At 43.2% G+C, this 23,210-nt stretch overlaps 1 protein-coding gene and 3 non-coding genes across 4 annotated transcripts; 3 read left to right on the top strand and 1 right to left on the bottom strand.

Annotated features, from left to right (window-relative positions):
* Positions 1-12,425: 12,425 nt before the first annotated feature.
* On the bottom strand, positions 12,426-12,500 carry Trnas-uga (transfer RNA serine (anticodon UGA)). The gene has a single exon. It is a non-coding gene; the product is annotated as a tRNA-Ser (tRNA).
* A 289-nt stretch (positions 12,501-12,789) lies between these two features.
* Positions 12,790-12,864, top strand: Trnas-uga (transfer RNA serine (anticodon UGA)). The gene has a single exon. It is a non-coding gene; the product is annotated as a tRNA-Ser (tRNA).
* A 226-nt stretch (positions 12,865-13,090) lies between these two features.
* On the top strand, positions 13,091-13,165 carry Trnas-uga (transfer RNA serine (anticodon UGA)). Its single transcript has one exon. It is a non-coding gene; the product is annotated as a tRNA-Ser (tRNA).
* Positions 13,166-16,822: 3,657 nt separating this feature from the next.
* On the top strand, positions 16,823-22,639 carry LOC126185191 (uncharacterized). Its single transcript, XM_049928056.1, has 3 exons — positions 16,823-16,980; positions 18,224-18,390; positions 20,518-22,639. The coding sequence occupies exons 1-3, from the start codon at positions 16,955-16,957 to the stop codon at positions 20,658-20,660; spliced, it is 336 nt and encodes a 111-aa protein (XP_049784013.1). The 5' UTR covers positions 16,823-16,954; the 3' UTR covers positions 20,661-22,639.
* The last annotated feature ends 571 nt before the right edge of the window (positions 22,640-23,210 follow it).

Raw genomic sequence — 23,210 nt, 5'->3', positions numbered from 1 at the left:
TATCCAGTGCTCAATGGTGTCCGACAGGTGCGAATTGCGCTCACGAAACATGTGCCATCGTACATCAACATTGGCGGCTGTCGCGCTATTGTCATCTATGATGGACAGCCCCGGACATGCTCCGGGTGTGGTGGTGAAGGACATCTTCGATCTGCGTGTATGCAGAGGACACTCGTGCAACTCCCCAGCGGAGATTTCCAGAATCCGACTCCACCAACGTCACTGCCGATGACTTACGTGACGGCGCTTCGCGGGGAGGTGACGCCGAGATCGGAGCACACTATCGAACCGACGCCGCAGTTGATTGAGGCGCCATCGGACCCCACTGAAGAAGGAATGGCTCCGACCAACCTCCAATCCCAGACATTACAGGTGGTGCAGAAAGAGGATGACAGCATCACAACAGGCATGGAAGCTGAAGTGGAACGGCCCCAGGACGTTGTGGCGGCGGCGAGAGCGCAGGTGATGCAAGATTCGCCAACACCAGAAGCCGAGGTTAGGGCCCGCAAACAACGCTCGCCAAAGCGCCGCAAGAAGCGCCGACTAAACTCTGCGGAGACGCTCCCTTCTCTTCTTGGGAGCCCAGATGAGTCTAACACTATGGACCTGTCTGACTTGGAACCACAAGCTTCGGATGTCGCAGATCATATGAATTCGGACAGTGAAAAGATGTCATGTCGCTCAGAAGACGCATCCGCTCAGGGGCCTGTTACCCCTTCTGCGGTGGAGTCTCAAGCTGCGAAAGAACAGCAGATGTCACACATCAATGCCACACAGGAAAATTTGGAGCACCCCAATAATATCGGCTGGTATGAGCAGGACGACGAAATCACCGATGCGGACCATTCTACTGGTGGGGACTCGCATCCGTCCGCATCTCAAGAAACCTAATGTCACAGGGACACGTCCGTCGGGCGACCCTCTGCGGATGTACAAAGGGACTATCGATACGGTGAAACTTTGTCATTTTAACATCATGTGGAGATGACGGCTACTCGACCCCAGGCATACAGAATAGGGACAGTGAATGTAAATACCATTAGATCGCCCGTGGAACAGCAGTTGTTTAGGGACATGATATACGCGTCGGATGTGGATATAGTGATGGTGCAGGAAATTTACATTCCTGAGTTCCAGGAAGTCCATGGATACATCTCCTACACCTCGCCGCACTCGAACAACGACAGTGGAACAGCAATATTGGTCCGGGACGGGATTCCGGTTCGAGACCTGGCTTATCTACCTTCGGCACGAGGACTGGCGATAACTGTTAATGAAATTCGCATTCTCAATGTTTATGCCCCTTCCGGCACAGACAACAGACGGGCGCGTGCGAGATATTATTCGGAAGAGATTGTGTCCTTATTTACCGGCAGATTCGATCATTTCATTATAGGTGGTGACTTCAATTGTGTTTTAGCCCAAAAAGACCAGACTCCACATTACAATACCTGTCGTGAATTGCATGTGCTCTACCGGGATCTGGAGTTACGCGACACCTGGGACATGATTCATAGGAACTATGAGGGATATAATTTTTATACCAGTCACTCGGCGAGCAGACTCGATCGCATATATGTTTCGGTTGGCCTACAGGATCAGGTGGTCGACGCGGAACGATGGCCTGCGGCATTTACTGATCATCTGGCTTACATTTGTACCATATCACTCCCTAGGCAAAGTGTGTGGAGAAGCCGCGGGACATGGAAGCTCAATTCGTCGCTTTTGGCGGACCCCGAATGTCGTCAGAGAGTCGAGGAGGTATGGGCCACATGTCAACGCCGTCTACCAACATATACCTCCGTGCTTCAATGGTGGCTCGAGTGTACTAAGCCGGCAATAAGAAGAACTCTCATACAGTATGGTCGCGATAAGACGAGATGGCAAAGAGACACTCTTGATTATTATTACACAATGCTTCGTGAGCTGTCCTTTCAGGTGTCGTCGGCAGAACATCATGCGGAAGTTCATCGTGTCAAGGCACAAATCCTATCGATCACGCGACGACGACTGGATGGCATCCCAATACGGGCAAGATGTCTCGACACCATCACTGGGGAACGTACCTCGATGCACCACGTGTCGCGGGAACATAAACGTTACCGCCGGGCATTGGTAACAGTGCTCCACGGTTTAGATGGCCGTCAACTGACAACACAACAGGACATTGCAAATGAATTTTTAGAGCATTTCCGCCGCCTCTATGCCGGTACACCGACGGACCGTCTGGTGGGGGAAGAGATACTGCAACATCTGCAAACGACACTGACAGAGACGGATAAGGCAGCGCTTATGGAGCCACTCACAGAAGACGATATAAAAGTGGCACTCACAAAAGGAGCGACCCATAAATCACCAGGGCCAGATGGGATTACGCTAGAGTTTTATCGAGAATTCGTGGACATGATGATGCCACAGTTCGTGTCGATGTACAATGAGGCGATGCGTCCGGACATGCGCCTACCGTCGGATTTTGTGACGGGCTTTCTTCTTCCCATCCCGAAGATGGCGGGGTGTCGCAGTGTTAATCAATATCGGCCTCTCACTATGCTAAACACCGACTATAAAATATTTGCACGACTACTAGCGTCTCGTCTCAAGCTGGCGATATCCAGGACAATATCCCCTGATCAGGCTTGCCTAGGGGTGCGAAGCAACATCTCCTCGGCGTTAAGTGAATACCGTGACGTTATCGCCCTAGCGGAAACGTGTAAAATGCGAGCAGCGATGATATCTGTGGACTTCGATAGTGCGTTCGACAGGATAAACCATGACTTCTTGGCGTCAGTCATGAGCCGAATGGCGATTCCACCTGTTTTCATCTCCATCGTTATGAGGCTAATAAGAGGGGCTACATCGAAGGTGATTGTAAACGGTCGGGAAGCGGGCTCGATTCCTATTAACAGCTCAGTCCGACAAGGGTGCCCACTCTCCATGATGCTGTTTGCGATAGCGCTTGAGCCGCTGATGTGTGTTATGAGGCGCTCACTTACTGGGATAGCGCTTAATGAGAACTCTTTCGTTTGTCGTGCATATGCGGACGACCTGATCCTTCTTGTCAGATCAGGACATGAAGTGCGTCAGGCTGTTGAACATCTACACTCTTACGGGACGGCGGCAGGCAGTGTCGTTAACATGACGAAATCCAAAATTATGCACATTGGACGGGGTCTGGAAGACGTACCGGGACCGTTTCAGACGGTGGAATCGCTGAGATGTCTGGTGATTACATTTACCCGTTCACTACGGCGGTCAGCGGCGGCGAGTTCTCGGCGGCTTCTGCAGAATGTTCGTCTGACGATACGGAACAACTCACTGAGAGCCTTTGACATGATCCAACGTGTGGCATACACCAACGTTCACATAGCGTCACGACTGCCCCATTTAGCGCAGATCCTACCAATACCGAAGTGTATCGCAGACCGCCTCATGGCTGCCTTTGGTTACTATGTTAGTACGGGGATGTTATTTAAGATCAAATATGATACGTTAACGCTACAGTTCCGGAACGGTGGCCTCAACCTCACAAACGTGCGAAACAAAACTCTGGCGCTTTACAGGCGAGAGATGATACGAAATTGGCAACAAAGAAAGCATACCATAACGTCAGCTCTGATAGAAGTACTTGTTCCGCCTTCGTACGAACCCCCTATTGCGGTGGGCAATATTTCGCCTTCTCTTGCACACATTGCCTCATTTCTTGTTGATTACAGTTATGTTCGTCTGAAAGTACCTTCGACGAGACTACCCACGACTCGGGAGATCTATAGATGCTTGATGGATCATCATGGCCGCAACATAATGGAATTCAAATACCCGTCGAGAATGTGGAACCACATTTGGTGTGCAGTGCATACTCCATTACTGTCAACAGCAGCGAGATCGATGTGGTATATTCTTATAAACCGTAAACTTGTGACCAGGAGTCGATTACATACAATTCATATGGTCGATTCTCCTCTTTGCACAAACTGTGGACTGTTAGCAACGGAAGAACATGGTTTAGTGTGTGGCGCAGCGAGGGACGTCTGGATGCTGACGCGTCGAATACTGGCCTTCCTTCGGCGCACTAACTACACAGAAATCACATCGGATGTACTTTTTCAACCGGACAAGACCTTTTTTCCCAAACAAAAGACGTATGCGGTCAATTGGATCGCTGGACATGCGACGAAATATTTGTATTCGTACGATATTAAGTCCGTGATGGATTATTGGATGTATTTACAAGAACAACACGAGCTCATACGGCGTCATACGAAATACAGGACTTACTTTTCCAATTTTTTAGGAAGTGTTTTTCACAATCCACCCGACAGCTGGGGTGTCCCAGAACTGGGGAGACTCCTGCAGCAGAACGACTAGAGACAGTACTGCGCGGTTCAATTATATTGGCATATAGCACACAGAGACGAAAACTGGCCCCTACCTGTTGGCGCCAGTTATAACTGCATTATGTTAACGCGAAAAAAAAAACACACACAACGATGGTAAACACCGAAACCGCCTCAGATAATGGTCCTTCGAATGGTCGACGCAGGAGAAATAAATAACCGCCCACACTGGCAGAAATGGTCAAGATTATATGGCTTTCTGCCAGGTTTATGATGCGACACCGCGTGCTGCAGGGATTGTGATGCAGATGATAACTTCATTTTCACTCCCGCCCGTGACTAGGATAGTCATTTACTTTATTCCTGTTACAAAAAAAAGAAAAAAAAAGAGGGCGGCCTTAGCGTTCATTTTATGGTTTCCAAATTGTTTTTGCTGTCTCGATACTTTTCTTATCCCTAGGACAGCACAATTGCACGAATAAAGATTGTTTGTTTACCCTGCCTTCCTTTTCCCAAAAAAAAAAGAGAAGTGGTCGCATTGTTGGACCATAAAGCGGAGGAACCGCGTTTTTATTTTTATTTTATTTTTTTAGAAAAAAAAGTGGTCAGCGTGGCGGAATGCCACGCCAAGGGGGCCGGGTTCGATTCCCGGCTAGGGAAGGAGATTTTCTCCGCTCAGGGACTGGGTGCTGTGTTTTCCTCCTCATCATTTCATCCCCCTCTCCGACGCGCAAGTCACCCAGTGTGGCGTCGAATGCAGTAAGCATTTGACCTCGGCTGCCGAACTTCCCCGAATGGAGAACTCCCGGCCCACAATGCCGTACGCCCGTTTCATTTACTGGGCAGTAGCTTTAGTACTTGCAATATAATAATAGGTAGGAAATAAAAAACAAATACATGGTTATATACATTTTTTATTCAGTAATCATACACAGCATGCACTACACCAACTGGTTCTTTCTTTATCTTAACGCCAGTACAAAATATAGAAAATATAGCCTTCTTGTAAGCACAGAATTCAGCATGTATTTCTCTCAAACTTATTGGCAGCACATTGGTTTTCGCCGGCGGCATACTGACCCACTGTTCGAAGTCATCTACATGCGCACTGTTCATACTTAGATACTCTGCAATGTCTCTATACACAGCGTTAACACAATGGATAGCACCATCTGCAGATCGAAAAAGTTTTGAACGGAGGAGTGCTGTATATAAATGGATGTGTTACCTGATTTCACACAGAGTGCAGAGTCATTGTACTCTGTTGTATTGGATAGAGTTAGAGCAGCACAGTAAATGTCCGGAGGAGGACGGCTCGAATGACACTCGGCGGTCAACTGCTACATGTTATACGCTTTTGCACGATAGAGTTCATCCAATTCCATCTCCGTAAACCGCACTGTAATACATTTAGCTCCATTCTCGATCTCTATCACAATACGCCATTTTCTGTCTGTGGTTGCTTCTATACCAATGTGTAAACGTTTTGAATCACTAGCAAATAAATTATACACGGAAGAGTAGTGGTGCACAGGGCTTAATTGGTATCTTCTCATCCACTACAGACTACACCCTCACTCTGTCTACACGTGCAGCTGAGAAAACACGTGACGTCATCCGGGGGCGGGGGTGGGCGTGGTCGGGGGCGGGGTGGTAGGGGACGGGGGGGATTAATTGATCAATTTAATTAATTTGCATATCAATTTGATATCAAAATTGTGCAACAAATGGCATTATACTACTACTATTCGAATGTTGCATAATTAACCCATCTCACACTTCACATGAACTTCTGAGCTGTGGCCTTTTATTTACACGTGTCGGCAGCTTGCTATTTGATGCGTCACCGATCCCGCGGCTGATGTCGCAGGGTGCCATTACAGAGGAACGTTGGAAGCACCTCTGAGCCAAATTTCAAACTTCTGCATCGCAACGGGAGACATTTACGGGGTTTCAAAGAAGTGATCCTTTAATTGTGTGGCACTGTGAAGTTACGTGGTAATAACAAAATGCATCCGAAATTTGGAAATCTGGAAATTTGCAGTAACTGTTTCTTTTATTCTGTACAACCTGCTGAATTCACCTCAGTCTCTTTCTCTGTATGACGTTACTCCCAATAATACTGCGTGATTTTTGAATCATTTTCTTTTTTCAGAATGAAGTTTTCACTCTGCAGTAGAGTGTGTGCTGATTCAAAACTTACTGGCAGATTAAATCTATGTACCGGGTCGGGTCTCGAACCCAGCACCTTTGCTTTTGTCGTGTAAGTGCTCTACCAGCTGACCTACCCAGACACGATTAAGATGCTCACCTCAAAGTTTTACTTCCTGCAGTACCTCATCTCCTACCTTCGAAACTTCGCAGAAGTTCTCCCGACCGACTTGCAGGACTAGCATTCCCGGAAGAGACGACATTCCGGAGACATGACTTAGCCACAGCCTGGGAGATTGTTTCAAGAATAAAATTTTGACTCTGCAGCTGACTGTGCACTGACACAAAATTTTCCTGGCAAATTAAAACTGTGCGTCGGAGCGGGAGTCGAACTCGGTACCTTTGCCTTTCGCGGGCAAGTGCTCTGCCAGCTGACCTACCCAAAACCAGTTGCGTCACAATAGAAAAGTCTCGAATCGGACAACACACGTCTTACGTCTTCCACCATATTTTTTCAGTGTGTATGTTGGTTTTTTTTTTTTTTTTTTTTTTTTTTGCCACCTAGTCGTTCAAAACGTAACAGAATCGAAAGTGATCCATCTACGTAACCAATAGAATTACTTAAGTCTTATTCATGTGACATGTATAACTGATGGACATTAAAACTGCAACAGCAGGAAAAATACTTATTCCTTTTATAGCGTGTTCGGAAATTCCCCTTAAAAACTTCTAGGACTTGTAGAGGGGAGTGAGTACGTAATAATTTGAATAGGAACCAATGACCGGAGACGTACCGCTTCCGTGCTACAGCTGCCTGAAAATATGTTTGCTATGTAGGTATGCAACAGGGTAGTCGTGGTGGTGGGTTGTTACGTCGGGTCGGATGATGCCACTTGACGTCTGTCCTACCTCCCTGACCTGGTTCGAAACTCATTCACGAGTCTGTGAGTGTTAGAGCAATATGGTTGAGTACACGTTTGCAGAATACACCGACATGGAAGAGCTGGTCGTCGCCTTTATCAAAATAATTCTCCACAACATCCAACTCCATCGCATACCCTTTTTTCCACAATTACACAACGACTTTCAGAAAGGATACCTTCACGGTCAGCATGCGTGACAGTGGTGCTCCAAGGAAGCGCCACGCACCCGAACTGGAAGAGGCTGTACTGCATCACGTCGAAGAGAACCCGCCAACGAGTACACGAGCAAGTTCTTTGGCTATTAATGAGTGGAATCGTAAAACAAGTGATGTGCTGGGTCACGCTTAATCAATTACTTGTCAAAGTTGTCACGTTACCAACATATTTTCAAAAGGTTGTAGCACGGAAATTCTACGTTTCCGGTGATGGGTTCCAATCCAAAGGATTATCTACCCACTACCCCCTACAAGTCCTAGAAGTTAGTAATGGGAATTTTCAAACACTCTGCATACACTACAGTAGGAAGAAGACATGGTTACATTTTCATGTATATTGGGGGAATACAGGTAACGAGATTTAGTACACAGAGCTGCCACGTTTGGCAGCAGCATAGGCTATAACCCGGCTGGGCTTCGACTCGAACTGTGCTTTGATGAGTGGTGGTATGTCAGTCCAGAGCAACAGTTTAGTACTTTCTATGTCGTGTCACATCACGATCGAATGGACAGCATGAAATCTTGTTAGATAACGCCACGGAGACCTCGAAGACAGAGCAGAGACACTGGCCTTAACACGTCAAGAATGTAACGGTTGCTATTAGCTCTGTGAACCATAATAGATTATGTTATACATCCTACAGAACTCTATAGCATCATGCCAGGTACTGCGCCCGTATGACGATTAGGAATGCAATCTGGCAACGTTTGTTCTCCTCAGAGGCTCCATACACGGATACGGATACCTCCTTCTGCTGTTCCTTGAAGCGAAGCAGCAACAGTGGTCCCCTTGTTGATATTCGACGGTGCTCTAGACGTCATCGCAGTGTTCGTCTTGCTGTAAACAAACACATTCCGTAACTCAAGATACACGACATGGCTGTACGATCCCGTACAGTCGAGAGAACAGTGTACATTAATCAGCCAGAACATTATGACCACCTACCTAATATCCGGAATGCCCACCTTTGGCAAGGATAATAGCGATAACACGTCGTGGCACGGAAGCAATGAGGCCTTGGTAGGTCGCTGTGGAGGGAGCTGGCGCCACATCTGCAAACACAAGTTACCTAAGTCCAGTAAATTCCGGGGAGGGGGGCGATGAGCTCTGCCGGCACATTCAATCACATCTCAGATGTATTCGATTGCGTTCAGATCTGGTGAGCTGTGGAGCCAGCACATCAACTCAAAGTAGCTACAGTGTTCAAATGGTTCAAATGGCTCTGAGCACTATGGGACTCAACTGCTGTGGTCATCAGTCCCCTAGAACTTAGAACTACTTAAACCTAACTAACCTAAGGACATCACACACATCCATGCCCGAGGCAAGTTTCGAACCTGCGACCGTAGCGGTCGCGCGGTTCCAGACTGTAGCGCCTAGAACCGCTTGGCCACTCCGGCCGGCGCTACAGTGTTCCTCGAACCACTTCACCACATTCCTGACCTTGCAAGATGGCGCATTATCTTGTTCAAAACGGAAACATGATCGTCTTGAAGGGGTGTACGTGGTCTGCAATCAATGTACGCTACTCCTTGACATTATGGTGCCTTGCACGACCTCCACTGGACCCGTAGATGCCCACATGAGTGTTCCCCATAGCACAATGAAGTCGCCGCCAGCTTGTCTCCGACCACAGTACAGGCGTCAAGGACTAATTCGCCCAGAAGACGACGGATTCGCGCCCTCCTATCGACACGACGAAGAAGGTGTCGAGATTCATCAGCTCATGCAGCGCTCTGCCACAGCGCTAACGTCTAGTGCCGATGGTCACTCGGCCATTTCAGTTGTAGTTGCCGATGTCGTGGTATTAACATTGGCACATTTATGTTTTTTTTATTTTTATTTATTTATTTATTGTTTCGTGGGACCAAATTAAGGAGAAGTCTCCATGGTCATGGAACGAGTCAATATATGAAATTATAACACGATATTAGAAACAGATAAAATGAAATATAAAAAAAACATATTCAGGTGATAAGTCGTAAGTTTAAATGAAGACAATCAACAATGTAACACTGGAATTTGCTTAATTTTTTAGCTCTTCCAGGAGCTCCTCGACAGAATAGAAGGAGTGAGCCATGAGGAAACTCTTCAGTTTAGACTTAAAAGAGTTTGGGCTACTGCTAAGATTTTTGAGTTCTTGTGGTAGCTTATTGAAAATGGATGCAGCAGAATACTGCACTCCTTTCTGCACAAGAGTCAAGGAAGTGCATTCTACATGCAGATTTGATTTCTGCCTAGCATTAACTGAGTGAAAGCGTGGGTCGTCGACTGCGGAGGCCCATCGTTGGGAGTGTTCGGTGTATTGTGGGTTGAGACACACTTGTTCTCTGCCCAGCATTAAAATCTGGTGTTAGTTCCGCCACAGTTCGCCGCCTGTCCTGTTTTACCACTCTGTCCCCAAGACGCCCGGACGTTGTTTCACCTTGCTTTCGCCCCGTGTTGAAGCCACTCACCACAGCACTCCTCGAACATCCGACAAGTCGTGCAGTTTTCCAAATGCTCGTGCCGAGTCTCCGAGTCATCGCAATCTGCTCTCGGTCAAACTCATATAGATGGCGCGCCTTCCCCATTCTACACACATTCTACTCACTGATACTACATGCGCCGTGCGTGTGTCTGACTAGCAGTCATTCTTCTCCCGACGACGCTGATATCGCCTGGATGGGTTTATATCAATAGTACGTCGGTAGTCATAATGCTCTAGTTGATCAGTGTATTTGTCCTCTCGGGAGCTAGTCGTCGGGGCCGACCTAAACCGTCTACTAAATATACACAATCTCATTGCTCCAAACTCGTAATACTTACATGTCACCCCCCCCCCCCCCCACACACACACACATTCACAACACACATCGCTACAGAAAATATTGACTTCTGTTGATGACGAAATCGTTAGAGATGATGATGATGATGTTTGGTTTGTGGAACGCTCAACTGCGCGGTCAGCAGCGCCCGTACGAAGTCCCAATTTTTACACAGTCCAATCTAGCCACTGTCACGAATGATGATGATGACAACACAAACACCCAGTCCCCGGACAGAGAAAATCGCCAACCCGGCCGGGAATCGAACGCGGAACCCCGTGATATAGAGTCACTAGACCACGAACTGCAGACCGTTATTTGAGGGCCACACGCACGCGTCGCGCACGGAAGGGTAAGGAAATTAGACATGTCCTTTCCAGACGAACCTTCTCGATACATTGCGTTGAACTTGGAGAATCCACGAGTATGACCTTTCAAAAGTTTAAACCCTCCCATGGGGAACATGCCTTATCAAGAGAAGAATTTTTTCGTTGGCACAAATCATGTTTGGGAGACCGAGAAAACGTCGAAGATGAACCTCGCTCAGGGATATCTTCAACTTCAAAAACCGACGAAAAAGTCGAAAGTGTGCTGCCCTTGTGAGATGAGACTGACGTTTAATAATAAGGATGATGCGTGATTTATTAAACACTTACACCGTACATCAAATTTTGACCGAAGTTTTGCACATGCAAAAGGTTTGCGCCAAAACGGTGCCGAGAAAACTGAGCAGGACAATCGAAGAAACGTTTGCGTTGATCTTCTTGAGAGGATTGCCAATGACCACGAATGGTTCAGTCGTGTGACCACAGGTCTATTGTGGGTACGATCCTGAGACGATGTGGCAAAGTGAGGAGTAGCACAATGAGATATCTCCTCTTTCAAAGAGCAAATCAATGATCAAAACACGCAGATTTTTTTTCTTTTTTTTTACATTTGGGGTATCGTGCATAAAGAATTTGTTCCTCCAGGACATACTGCCAACCATGTGTTTTACAAAAGTGTCCTTGAAAGGCTCAGGAAAAGGATGAGTCGAGTGAGGCCGAAATTGCAGACAAGTAGATGCTGCATCATGACAACACACCATGTCACACGGCCACTTCCATCAAGGAATTTCTGACCTCAAAATGCATTCTTGTTGTTCCACAGCAACCCCTATTCACCTTGTCTGAGTCCTTGTGATTTTTTCCCTTTAACGAAATCGAGAGATGTCTTAAAAGGACGTCACTTTGGGATTCTGAAGACCATTCAAAAGTATGTGAACGACACGTTAAAGACCCTACTAGTTGAAGTCTTGCAGTGTTGCTACCAAGACTGTGAATACGCACATATACAAATGGCAGTAGTATGGCGTACACAAAGTATAAAACTGCAGTGCAATGGCAGAGCAGTCATTTGTACCCAGGTGATTCATATGAAAAGATTTCGGGCACGAATACAGCCGCACGACGTGAATTAATACTTAGAATGTGGAATGGTAATTGGAACTAGACGCATGGGACATCCCATTTTGGGAAATCATTAGGGTATTCAAAATTCCGAAATCCACAGTGTCAAGAATGTGCCGAGAGCACCAAATTTCAAGCTATACCTCACACCACAGACAACGCAGTGGCCGACAGCAGAGGCATTTTCGTAGACTTGTCAGTGCTAATAGACAAGCAACATCGCGTGACATAACAGCGGAAGTCAATGTGGGACGTACGAAAAACGTATCCGTTAGGACAGTGAGGCGAAATTTGGCGTCAATGGGCTATGGCAGCAGACGACTTAGGCGAGTGCCTTTGCAAACAACACGACATCGCTTCCAGCGCTTCTCTTGATCTCAGTTGGACCCTAAACGACCTGAAAATCGTGGCCTGGTCAGATGAGTACCCATTTCAGTTGGTAGGAGCTGATGACAGGGTTCGAGTGTTGTCAATGAGGCACTGAGCAAGCTGGTGGTCGCTCTGTAACGGTATGGGCTGTGAAACTTCCTGGCAGATTAAAACTGTGTGCCCGACCGAGACTCGAACTCGGGACCTTTGCCTTTCACGGGCAAGTGCTCTACCAACTGAGCTACCGAAGCACGACTCACGCCCGGTCCTCACAGCTTTACTTCTGCCAGTATCTCGTCTCCTACCTTCCAAACTTTACAGAAGCTCTCCTGCGAACCTTGCAGAACTAGCACTCCTGAAAGAAAGGATATTGCGGAGACACGGCTTAGCCACAGCCTGGGGGATGTTTCCAGAATGAGATTTTCACTCTGCAGCGGAGTGTGCGCTGATATGAAACTTCGCAGGAGAGCTTCTGTAAAGTTTGGAAGGTAGGAGACGAGATACTGGCAGAAGTAAAGCTGTGAGGACCGGGCGTGAGTCGTGCTTCGGTAGCTCAGTTGGTAGAGCACTTGCCCGTGAAAGGCAAAGGTCCCGAGTTCGAGTCTCGGTCGGGCACACAGTTTTAATCTGCCAGGAAGTTTCATATCAGCGCACACTCCGCTGCAGAGTGAGAATCTCATTCTGGAAACATCCCCCAGGCTGTGGCTAAGCCGTGTCTCCGCAATATCCTTTCTTTCAGGAGTGCTAGTTCTGCAAGGTTCGCAGGAGAGCTTCTGTAAAGTTTGGAAGGTAGGAGACGAGATACTGGCAGAAGTAAAGCTGTGAGGACCGGGCGTGAGTCGTGCTTCGGTAGCTCAGTTGGTAGAGCACTTGCCCGTGAAAGGCAAAGGTCCCGAGTTCGAGTCTCGGTCGGGCACACAGTTTTAATCTGCCAGGAAGTTTCATATCAGCGCACACTCCGCTGCAGAGTGAAAATCTCATTCTGGTATGGGCTGTGTTTATATGGAACGGACTGGGTCCTCTGATCCAACTGAAACAGTCATTGACTGGAAACGGTTATTTTCGGTTACTTGGAGACAATTTGCAGCGGTTGATGGACGTCATGCTCCCAAACAACGATGGAATTTTTATGGATGACAATGCGGCATGTCACAAGGCCACAAGGTTAGAAGAAGATTCTGGACAGTTCGAGTGAATGATTTGGCCACCCAGATCGCCTGCCATGAATCCCATTCGAGATTTATAGGACATCATTGAGAGGTGAGTTCCCGCACAGACTTCTGCACCGGCAACACGGATGGCTAGAGAGGCAGCGTGGCTCAGTATTTCTGTACGGGATTTCCAACGCCTTGTTGAGTCCATATCGCGTCGAATTGCTGCACTTCGCCGGGCAAAAGCAGGCCCGACACGGTATTGGGAGGTATCCCGTGACTTTTGTTATCTCAGTGTAAATAGCTGCCGAAGGGAACTACACTGAAGGGAACCATATTGTTATTTGAAAAAAAAAATAGTAGATATAAAGCCAGTTTTATTATTTTTCTCACACAACTCGTACTTGTTTCGTCCGAGGGTTGTTAACTGGTCTGTGTTTTGCGTTGTACGTTTTGGTGATTGCATATTAAAAGTTTTTAAACTATTGTGAAGGTATTTTCGCAGAAACAAACGTAATTTTTGTAACAAAACGAATGCATCATACTATTATTCTTTGGTGGTGGTGGTTCTGAGCACTATGGGACTTAACATCTATGGTCATCAGTCCCCTAGAACTTAGAACTACTTAAACCTAACTAACCTAAGGACAGCACACAACACCCAGCCATCACGAGGCAGAGAAAATCCCTGACCCCGCTGGGAATCGAACCCGGGAACCTGGGCGTGGGAAGCGAGAACGCTACCGCACGACCACGAGCTGCGGACTATTATTCTTTAACGAGCTACCGGAGATCACAGGTCCCTTATATCAAAATATTGAAAACATCTCTCAACAAATTCCGAAATTTTGCCGACGAAGTTGAGGCTAAGCTGATTTCGCTTGCCCAAATGACTTGTCTCCATCCTCTCGGAAGGGGAGTGAGTGCTTGTGATGTTCTGGCTCACTGGTGTAATATTGCAGAATTAGTTAACTTACTGCGTGCACCGTGCTCGACATTATCTGCTTTTGCTTCTTTTGATGTCCCTTCACGTGAAGATCAAAAAATCCGTCAGATTCGTTAAAACTGTTTTAAACACTTTTTATGTTGCCTCTAATACCTGCAAATATTTCACGTTTGAATTTCGAAGGTATTAGTTTAGAGCCATGAAGTAATCACTGGTTGTAATCGGATGGTGGGATGAGTTACATTGATGGGTATATTACAGAATATACATTAAAATACCAAATATACAGTGTGGTCAGAAAATGTCTGAAACGCTTGTGGGGATGTTGCAGGGCGGGTTGTACTGAGATATGGTTGTCACGAAAAAATTCGACACATTGCGCCGTTTCCGAGTTATTTAGCATTGAAGTTAGCCAATCAGATCGTCGCGCGCGTAAATTCAAGTTTCAGCTAACGAGACAAAGCACTCGTTGGGCAACACCGCCCCTGGCAGGCAGCTTGAGTGTGAGCGCGCGACGCCCCGATTGGCTAAATTCTATGCTAAATAACTCGGAAACGGAGCAACGTATCGAATTTTTTTCTTAACATTTATTCCTCAGTACAACCTGCCCTGTAACATCCCTACTAGCATTTCACACATATTCTGACCACCCTGTATATTAGGATACTGTAGTGTTATATGCTAGAATATGAACCGATGGAGAGTTTATAACTTCCAGAATATTCGATTTTTTTTTAGTATTTAACACAGTCATTTGTTTTCTTATATTGAACCAGGACGTGCAGTAACACAAATGTGACAGTTTCGACTATTTCTGCCATCCACAGGATGCATAGATTCATTTTCAGTCTTTCTTTTTTCATATCTCCGATTAACACAGATATCTGTGTTAATCGGAGATGTGAAAAATGAAAGACTGAAAATGAATCTATGCATCTTGTGGATGGCAGAAATAGTCGAAACTGTCACAGCTATTGACCATTGTAGAGTAATCAAGATTTTTGCAATTTTTACGACGTCAAGTATGCTTTTCTTGAGATAATTTGCAGCTCATTCCATCAATACTATCGCAACAGACTATCTTTCTTCAGATTCTTTAACTTTTTTCTTATGTTTGTTAATGACGGACAATCACCCATTCACAATTTGACCATTATTTTTATTCGTCACTATCGCTAGTTGCCCTACGTAACGATAATCGCATGGTTCATTTGTCTGTGTAAGGCGTCAAGTATAAATTCGTATTTTAGCTGTTTTCGAGTACAATGACGATGGAGATTGGGAAGTAGCCCAGCATTTGCCTACACATGTGTGGACTGCCTAAAAGCCAGACTCAGGCTGGTCGGTTATGGTGGCCCGCAGTTCGATTCGTGTATGGCTTAACTCCAATCATCTCTACCCAAAGCATTAAGCTGCGAATAACGAAATAGACTAATGTCAGGCATCCTTCTCGAAGTTGTTTTTCCTTGCGTTATACTGCTTTGCATATTCAACTCCTTATTGCTGTTTATTCATCTCATTTTTGCAGTCGAGAGCCCTTTTTATTTTCGGACCGCTTTAATGTTGGAGGGGGTGATGAAGGGGCGTAAACGATCAGTTAACTTATACGTTGCGGTCGTTAGGCTTTTGCTGCACAGGTTTTATTGTCTCTGCTGCCTCTATTTGTAAATTCAATTAGTCCAAGAATATTTGTTGCATTTGAGGTTCTAGTTATGGAAGATTATCAGTAGGAAATGCTTTCCCATTGTTTAATGTTTGTATGACTGAGGATTTTCTTACAGAAATAAAATTAGTTTAATTGCCACGAGTACACGAAATCGAGGCTAATCAATTCGTGATTAGTTGTTACATTTTCAGTACATCCACGGAATCCATTCGCAAATTATTCAGGAAGTAGAGAGTTAAAATGTCTTTCTTTGACAATATTTAATGGTAATTACTACCAAGTCTTTTCATCAAATAATTTCAGTCTTAGTATATGCTGATAAGCAGTTGTTCCTCCGTCGTTTAGCGTATCATTCTTGACATTTTGCAACGAACATTAATTTTTACGTTATATCATATTTAAACAGGGTGACCGGTTGTTAGCTGCTATATTTCCGTAATAACGTTTCTTGTATGCCTACCGGAATAGACACGGGTGACGACGAACATCAATATCCGCGCTCACGATTCCACAGACGTTACGCAATGTCCTATAACCTGGCGTCTGCGAGTTCTGGCCGTCCAAAGCACTTCGAACGACAGTCTTTCATATCTTTGACGACGATGTTTGGTCGTTTATCATTCCCTCTTCGTAGTTGAGTTTCAGTTAAACACAGTTTTGGTGGTAAATAATATCCCATAAAATTAGACTATGTATAGCATTGTGAAATTTTAAAACAAAAACGTTTTACGGTTCCGTTCCGAATGTGGTGGGGAGGCGGGTTATCAGAGCCATCTGCTCAACGCGGGAAATTATTACTTTGAAGGTCATAGAGGAAGTGCGCGGTGAGGGTCTCTTTCGCTCAGAGGCTGTTGGTAGTGACGGTTCGGTGCGTGTGCGAGTGGAGCAGTATCCCATTGATTCTTGTTTTCTTGTGAGAAATCTTAAACAGAAAGTACATAAAATGGCCGATAAAGTATCAGAAACCAAGTAAGTTTTATATGTATGTGACAAAATGTTTTAATTTACTAGATATACTGAATATGTGAGTGACTGAAGTTTTGGCGGGCTAGTGGGTGAATATGGCGCGTAAGTTACCGGGTGTTAAATATTCGCGAAAATTTGCGATAAACAGCCTTGGAGTAAGTAAATATTTAGTTGTACGCTGAAAACTGCTTATTATGAACTAATGTACGCTAAAACCGGTCATCGTTCTCCAGCATGCGGACAGGTTTCTCACTGACACGTGTCCGTGTATGTTGCTGATAAACTGACGGACTTCCGAAATTTTGATTAGTTTACTATGTTAGGTAGTTTTTCATTTTTTGTTTGAAAGGAAAACGTTTGTTCGGATGTTAGCGAGGTGGAGCCCCAGGTTTGGGAAATTGCAAGACGATTGACATTTAAAATATTTTAGTTTTATAAATTGAGTAAATTGGCTGCCTCAGCTTTCATGTGTGGTTTGCAACTAGTGTTCGTAATTCTGAGTTGTAGCGAACGCATGTACCAAGGAAACAACTTAAGGCCCTTGGTGCTGTTCAATAAATAAGTATGCGGTGCCCGTTGATAAATTTGAGGAGTCAACATTTTACCGCCTCCATATAATTTGATGCCAGTGTCTTGTAACTGCGAATAATCTCTCGCTGTTAAATCTGAACCTGTCTAACTTAACGCCCAACGAATTTTCGCGACAAGAGTGTTGAATGTGAATGCGTTGTACTCAGTCTATATTGTTTGATTCTAAAGCCATATAACCTTGTATTATGATTTTTGAATTTTTCCGCCATGAGAGCGCGTAATTCGAATGCGCTCTTAAATAAAACTGAGCCAAGGCGTTGGTGGTTGTCATTTGATAGTGTATATTCGTATAAAAATAGTGTAACGTATCGAATTGTGTATAAATGTGAAGTGAATAGTTTTTAGCAGCCTCCGCACAAATTTAGCGAAAGTCTTCCGCTGGAAAAAGCCCGCTAACTTTAGCGCTAACTTCGTGGTGTTTACTACGTATTTTTTATAGAATGTAAGAAGCCTAAATCCACCTAGTTAGAGGTGGGGAATTTTCTTCTGTTTGAGTTTTCAAGACATACATTGAGGTTCGTGTAAATTACTTCTCTTGACAGTGAAGTCATTCCTGATGTGCCACTTGTTTGATAATGCAGAAGTGATTAGATGGCATGGTCTGTTTTGTTTACGTCTGTAACAATTTTTGTAATCACTAAATTCTTGTTGACAGGGAGGAAACGAAGGAGACTACCACAAAGGATGTGAAAGAGGCGAAAGAAACTGTAGAAGATAAGAAAGAGAAGGAAGTTGAAGACAGTGGACCTAAGGAAAATGGTGCTGTCCAGAAGGATGAATCAGAGGATAAAACTGACGCTGAAGAGAGCTCAGAGAAAAAAGGTTTGCAAGTTGCTCTTAGTTTAATACTGCATGGATTTCAGTGTTTATGGACCCCAATGATTAAATCTCAGCCTTTGTATTTGAAGTAAATAGACAAATGTTGTGTATAAATTTCCCTTGCACTGTGGGTTATCTTGAACTTGTCATGCATTTCAAATTATTACTAAATGTTGATGGGCAATATTTGTGTATGTGTAGTTGAAGAAACTACTGAATTTCCTGAAACGTGGTTGTGTGCATAGATGTTCATACCCGAATGTTTGGTTCGGAAGGTGATACTGTGACAGAATCTTTGGTAGACTCAGTTAAGGGTTACAGCTGGCTTCTCCTTGCCTTCTGAATGCTGCACAGAATTTTGTGTAGTGCTGTAGTATTATGAATTGTAAGTTGCAGAGTTTCTGTACAATAATTTGGACACACCAGGTACCTGCTGTAAAAAGTTGTCATAGCTTCATTTATGGTCTTCCAGTAGTGTTCGTCTAGTCACACTAAATAAGATGGGGTAAAATGTCCAGTTTTGGAATTGGAGTAAATTATTGAAATTGCAGTGTTAAAGATTTAAGTATTGTAAAGGTCTTCAACATTTTGTTGAAAAGACATTATCCATTCATAATTTTAGTAATTACTTTGGTGAGGATCCTATTCATGATTCATTTTCAAAGAACTGAGGATAAAAGGAACTTTGTGAAATTTGAGGTTTATCCATTTCATACCCAAAAGAATCATTGCTGTAAGAAATGGAATATTTTCATATCATTGTTAACTTTGCTTAGTGGGTTGTTGGTTGCTGAATTTAAGTTTCATCCATGCAATAAAAGGTGCTGTATTATTAGCCTATTAAATGTTCCATTCTGTGGGTGCCAATTTATTCTATGTATTCAGAAACTTTCTTGCTTGATTGCTTTCCAAGTTTTTATATAAATGAGCAAAAATCATTTTTAGTGAAACTTTGTTCATCCAGATGTGTGATGGAATTTTTCTCCTTAAACTGCATAATGTTTATCAGATTTACCCTGCAATATGAATTGCTAATCTTGTTTTTTGAGAACCAGTGTTATTTGGCACCCACTGCATTTTGTGAGGAAAGGTGCAACCAAATGTTGAATTGGAGAGTAAAATTGTGGCCATGTATATGGCTACAGTATGTTTGACAACTTAACCTGAAAACTGTATGGTGAGATTGACCTGTACTGTAGCCAACAGTTTAGATTAAGTAGGAAGGTGAATGAATGGGTTGAGAGTTAGTGAAGCCAGTGAATGTGAATGTGAATGCTAAATGTTTGTGAGAACAGGTCTGTAGTGTAGTTTCTGCAACATATTTAAAGCATTTGCCATAAAAACCAGAACTGCTAGGTAAATTTGGAAAATACTTTTGTGGTGTTCTTTGACATGTCCAAAACACTATTTTAATCCAGCAACCATTGTTGAGAACTGGGTTTTAATTCCAGTCAAACACAAATACTCAACTTTTGCTGTTGATTTAAATGAATGCCCACTTGCAGCCAATGTCTGTAATTCCTCATCTCAAAGTTGGAAAACCTGTATCAGCGGACAAGTTTGAAGAGTATTTTGATGTATTTTGGATGTCTTACCCAAACTGAAAAATGCAACGGTGTCCCTACACAATTTTAACAAATACATGGATTGTGCATAGATTGTAGTAGAAAATCATAACTCTGTGGTACAGAGTATCTTCAAAAAGCTAGATCATCTTGAAGCACAAGGAGTTGCTTGTCCCAGTTTGCTCTACAGTCAATTTGATACGAAATTCACTTCATGAAGGGATGGAAAATTACAAATATTAGAGTTCCATGTCAGAAAATTGGGAGGGGGGTTGTTCATTACCTCTTAATAGCATTTTGTCTAGAATGTTGGCTAGTAATTCATAGATGACCTGCTGTCAAACCCTAGTTTAGAGGGTAAAGATTTGTTGTAGTATAGAACACTTGTATTTAATCCCCGAATTTGTCAGAATGTTGTATTTGTTGCTGTCTTAACTTCAAAAGTTTATTTGAACAGACAGAAACAGTTGTCAAAAATCTTTAGATAGCCTTGTATATATATCACTGTGAAAGCTTTCCAGTCTCACCTTAACCCTAACATTACTGATGGTTTGTGTATTTGCAGAATCAGATGCCACTAGTGGTAAGAGGAAGTCAGAGTCACTTGAAGCTTCTGAAGATGCTGGATCTGAAGGAGCAACCCCGGAGAAGAAAGCCAAAGTTGAGAAGAAGAAAGAATCCTCTTCCAATGGAGAGGCTACTGCTTAATCAGTTTTTGGCTTTTTGTCTCGGGACCAATTAACACTGAGACCAGTATACTTTGTCCTATCAGATCCCTCTTTTTGGAATCCAGTGTTCTTAGACATTCCTGTCGAGGTATAGAAAAACATTGTTCAGTTTCATTTTCAAAATTCGGTCATACTTCACTTGGTGTCTTTGTTCTTTATAGCTGCTGTAAGATAACCAGCAAGCAAGTTTGCTTATGGTGTAAAGTGTGTTTTAGGTTTGACAAAATGGCTCAGAGACTTAACTTTTGTGTGATGTAGTGTTAGGAGGAATATTAATTTTTGGAGAATCATACTCAAACTACGGCTCCACTTCTCTTGTAAGCAGGTGAAATGTCCATATATTGGTCCTAAAATTCATTGTATTCACCGGACTGTGTTCGTTATCAAATTGTAATTTTTTGAAAACATAAATTTTATAAAGATTTTTATCTTCAGGTTTTAAGACCTATAGGAAGTGCATTTATTTTTCAGTTAAATTTGCAAGAATCAAAATGCAGTACCTGCAGTTTCTTGAATTTGTTTTCCTAATATTTCTTAAGTTGTGGTGCTTCTTTAACTTAGTTTATTACATTGAAAATGTTTGTGTGTAAAGATCTCTGAGAAGGTGCTGTTAATGTCCTGTCTATAGCTTTGTATTATAAAACAGGTACTGTCTACAGCTATCATTGTGATTATCTGTAGTTGGACTAGAACTTTGTGTGCAATTTAATCTAATTGTGAAATGCCTGAGAGTTTTTCTTGGTGAATTTATATTTAATAGATTAAGTGCTTCTGCAGTATTTGGCTTCAAAGTGATTGTATGTACTGGGTTAATAACAGTACCATTTAAATGTGATGTAGGATACATGTTTTATGTCTTCTATCAAAAAATTGGTTTTGGCTGCCTTCAGAAAGAAGGCAAAAGGAAAAACTTAGTATGATTGTGTTTGTAGCTGTGTGTGTATCTATTGTATGTTCTGAATTGAATGTATCAGCAGGAATTGACGCAGCCTGTGACTAGGCTAGAGAAATAAACATCTGAGATGTGTTATAATTGACATGTGAAGAAAATTCTGAACTGTAGTTAAGAACCTTGAGACAATCCAGGAGTGCTACCTGCAGAAGCACTAAGTTAAACAGTGTAAGTTTTGAAATTGTGCTAATTCCTCTAAAATTCTTTCAGGTATTTAATATTGTTTGTATTTGAGTTAATGTCAAAATATAGTTTTATAATTTGAAGTTTTCTTTTCATTTGGCTTTTATTTCTGTCTTGAATGCTAAAATGAGAAGCACCTTACTGGTTGGAACAATCAGTTCTTCTGAGAGAAGGTAATGAGGCCTGGATAAACCACAGCCTGTACTTTGATGCCTAAAGTTTTGGCTCAGTAATGTCACTCATACACTACATACCTGTGCCAAACTAAATAGTGGCCTGTGGAGTATTGATGTAAAACTTCAACCCTACCATTTGCATTTCTCTGCAAAAATGTAATTTTGGAATATAAAAGTTAGCAGTCACATTACTGTGCACATAATTACATTACTGTTTATGAAAATACCTTGGTGCACCAAAGTGAAAACTTTTCTGCAGTTTTTGGAGGCCTTAGTTGTGAATTTAACATTTTTGATCTGGTTGTGATCCAGTGATTAGGCCTTAGTGGTAAAGTGCCAGGGAAATATTTTTGTAATTGGTTCTTTGATTCTTCAGCTGATGAGAAATGCAACGAACTAGAGTTGAAGTTGTGCAATACATGCGTTCGAGCCTAAACTTAAGGATATTACAGTGCATGGAATTGGTCTTCTTGTGCCTCTGAATTGATTCATTTGGCTGTAATGTAAGGTATTTCAGAGGAGTAAATGTACAAAATTATACCCTCGGCTAATTGTGTTGAATACTTGGGTTTGCCAAAGCATTGTATCAGTGTAATGTAATGTGGTTGTTAGATACTTTTAAGTGTAATAAATTATTCAGAATGAGAATGATGCTTCAGTTGCATTTGCCTTATTGGGATGACTGTTCAGTAGACCATTCATCAGCATGATTGGTCACACCGGATACAGTTTATTCCCTATTGATGTCAATGTAATGTGGGAGTGCTATCATTGTTTGAAAGTTGAAAGAATAAGAAATTTTAATATTTCATGAAGATTGTATAATTTCTATTTTTACCTTGCAGATGTCTTGGCCATTTATACATTCAAAGCATTTCATGAAAGGTATTGAGAAAGAAATCATACTTGCTTGAAATAGGCAAAGATTTGTTTTGATTAGACCATTCTCTGTAAAATTTGTGTAACCATGACCTGTATGCCACAATTGCTTGAAGTTGGTTAATGTCCCAGTCAATACCAGTTGCAAAGGATAAATACTATTTAATGCAATTAGTTTCATTTTTGTAGAACAGATCACTGCTGCAAAAAAAAATGTACAATATTTTGTGAAATTTGACTCCACAGAATCAATAAGGTCTGTTAAGGTTCTAAGACCACACAGACAGTGTGCTGAATAATTTAATTACTGTCACATTTTGAATCTGTAATAAAATAGTAC

The sequence above is a fragment of the Schistocerca cancellata genome, chromosome 4 (genome assembly GCF_023864275.1).
Source record: "Schistocerca cancellata isolate TAMUIC-IGC-003103 chromosome 4, iqSchCanc2.1, whole genome shotgun sequence".
Classification (NCBI taxonomy): domain Eukaryota; kingdom Metazoa; phylum Arthropoda; class Insecta; order Orthoptera; family Acrididae; genus Schistocerca; species Schistocerca cancellata.
This window is presented reverse-complemented; position numbering and strand designations above follow the sequence as displayed.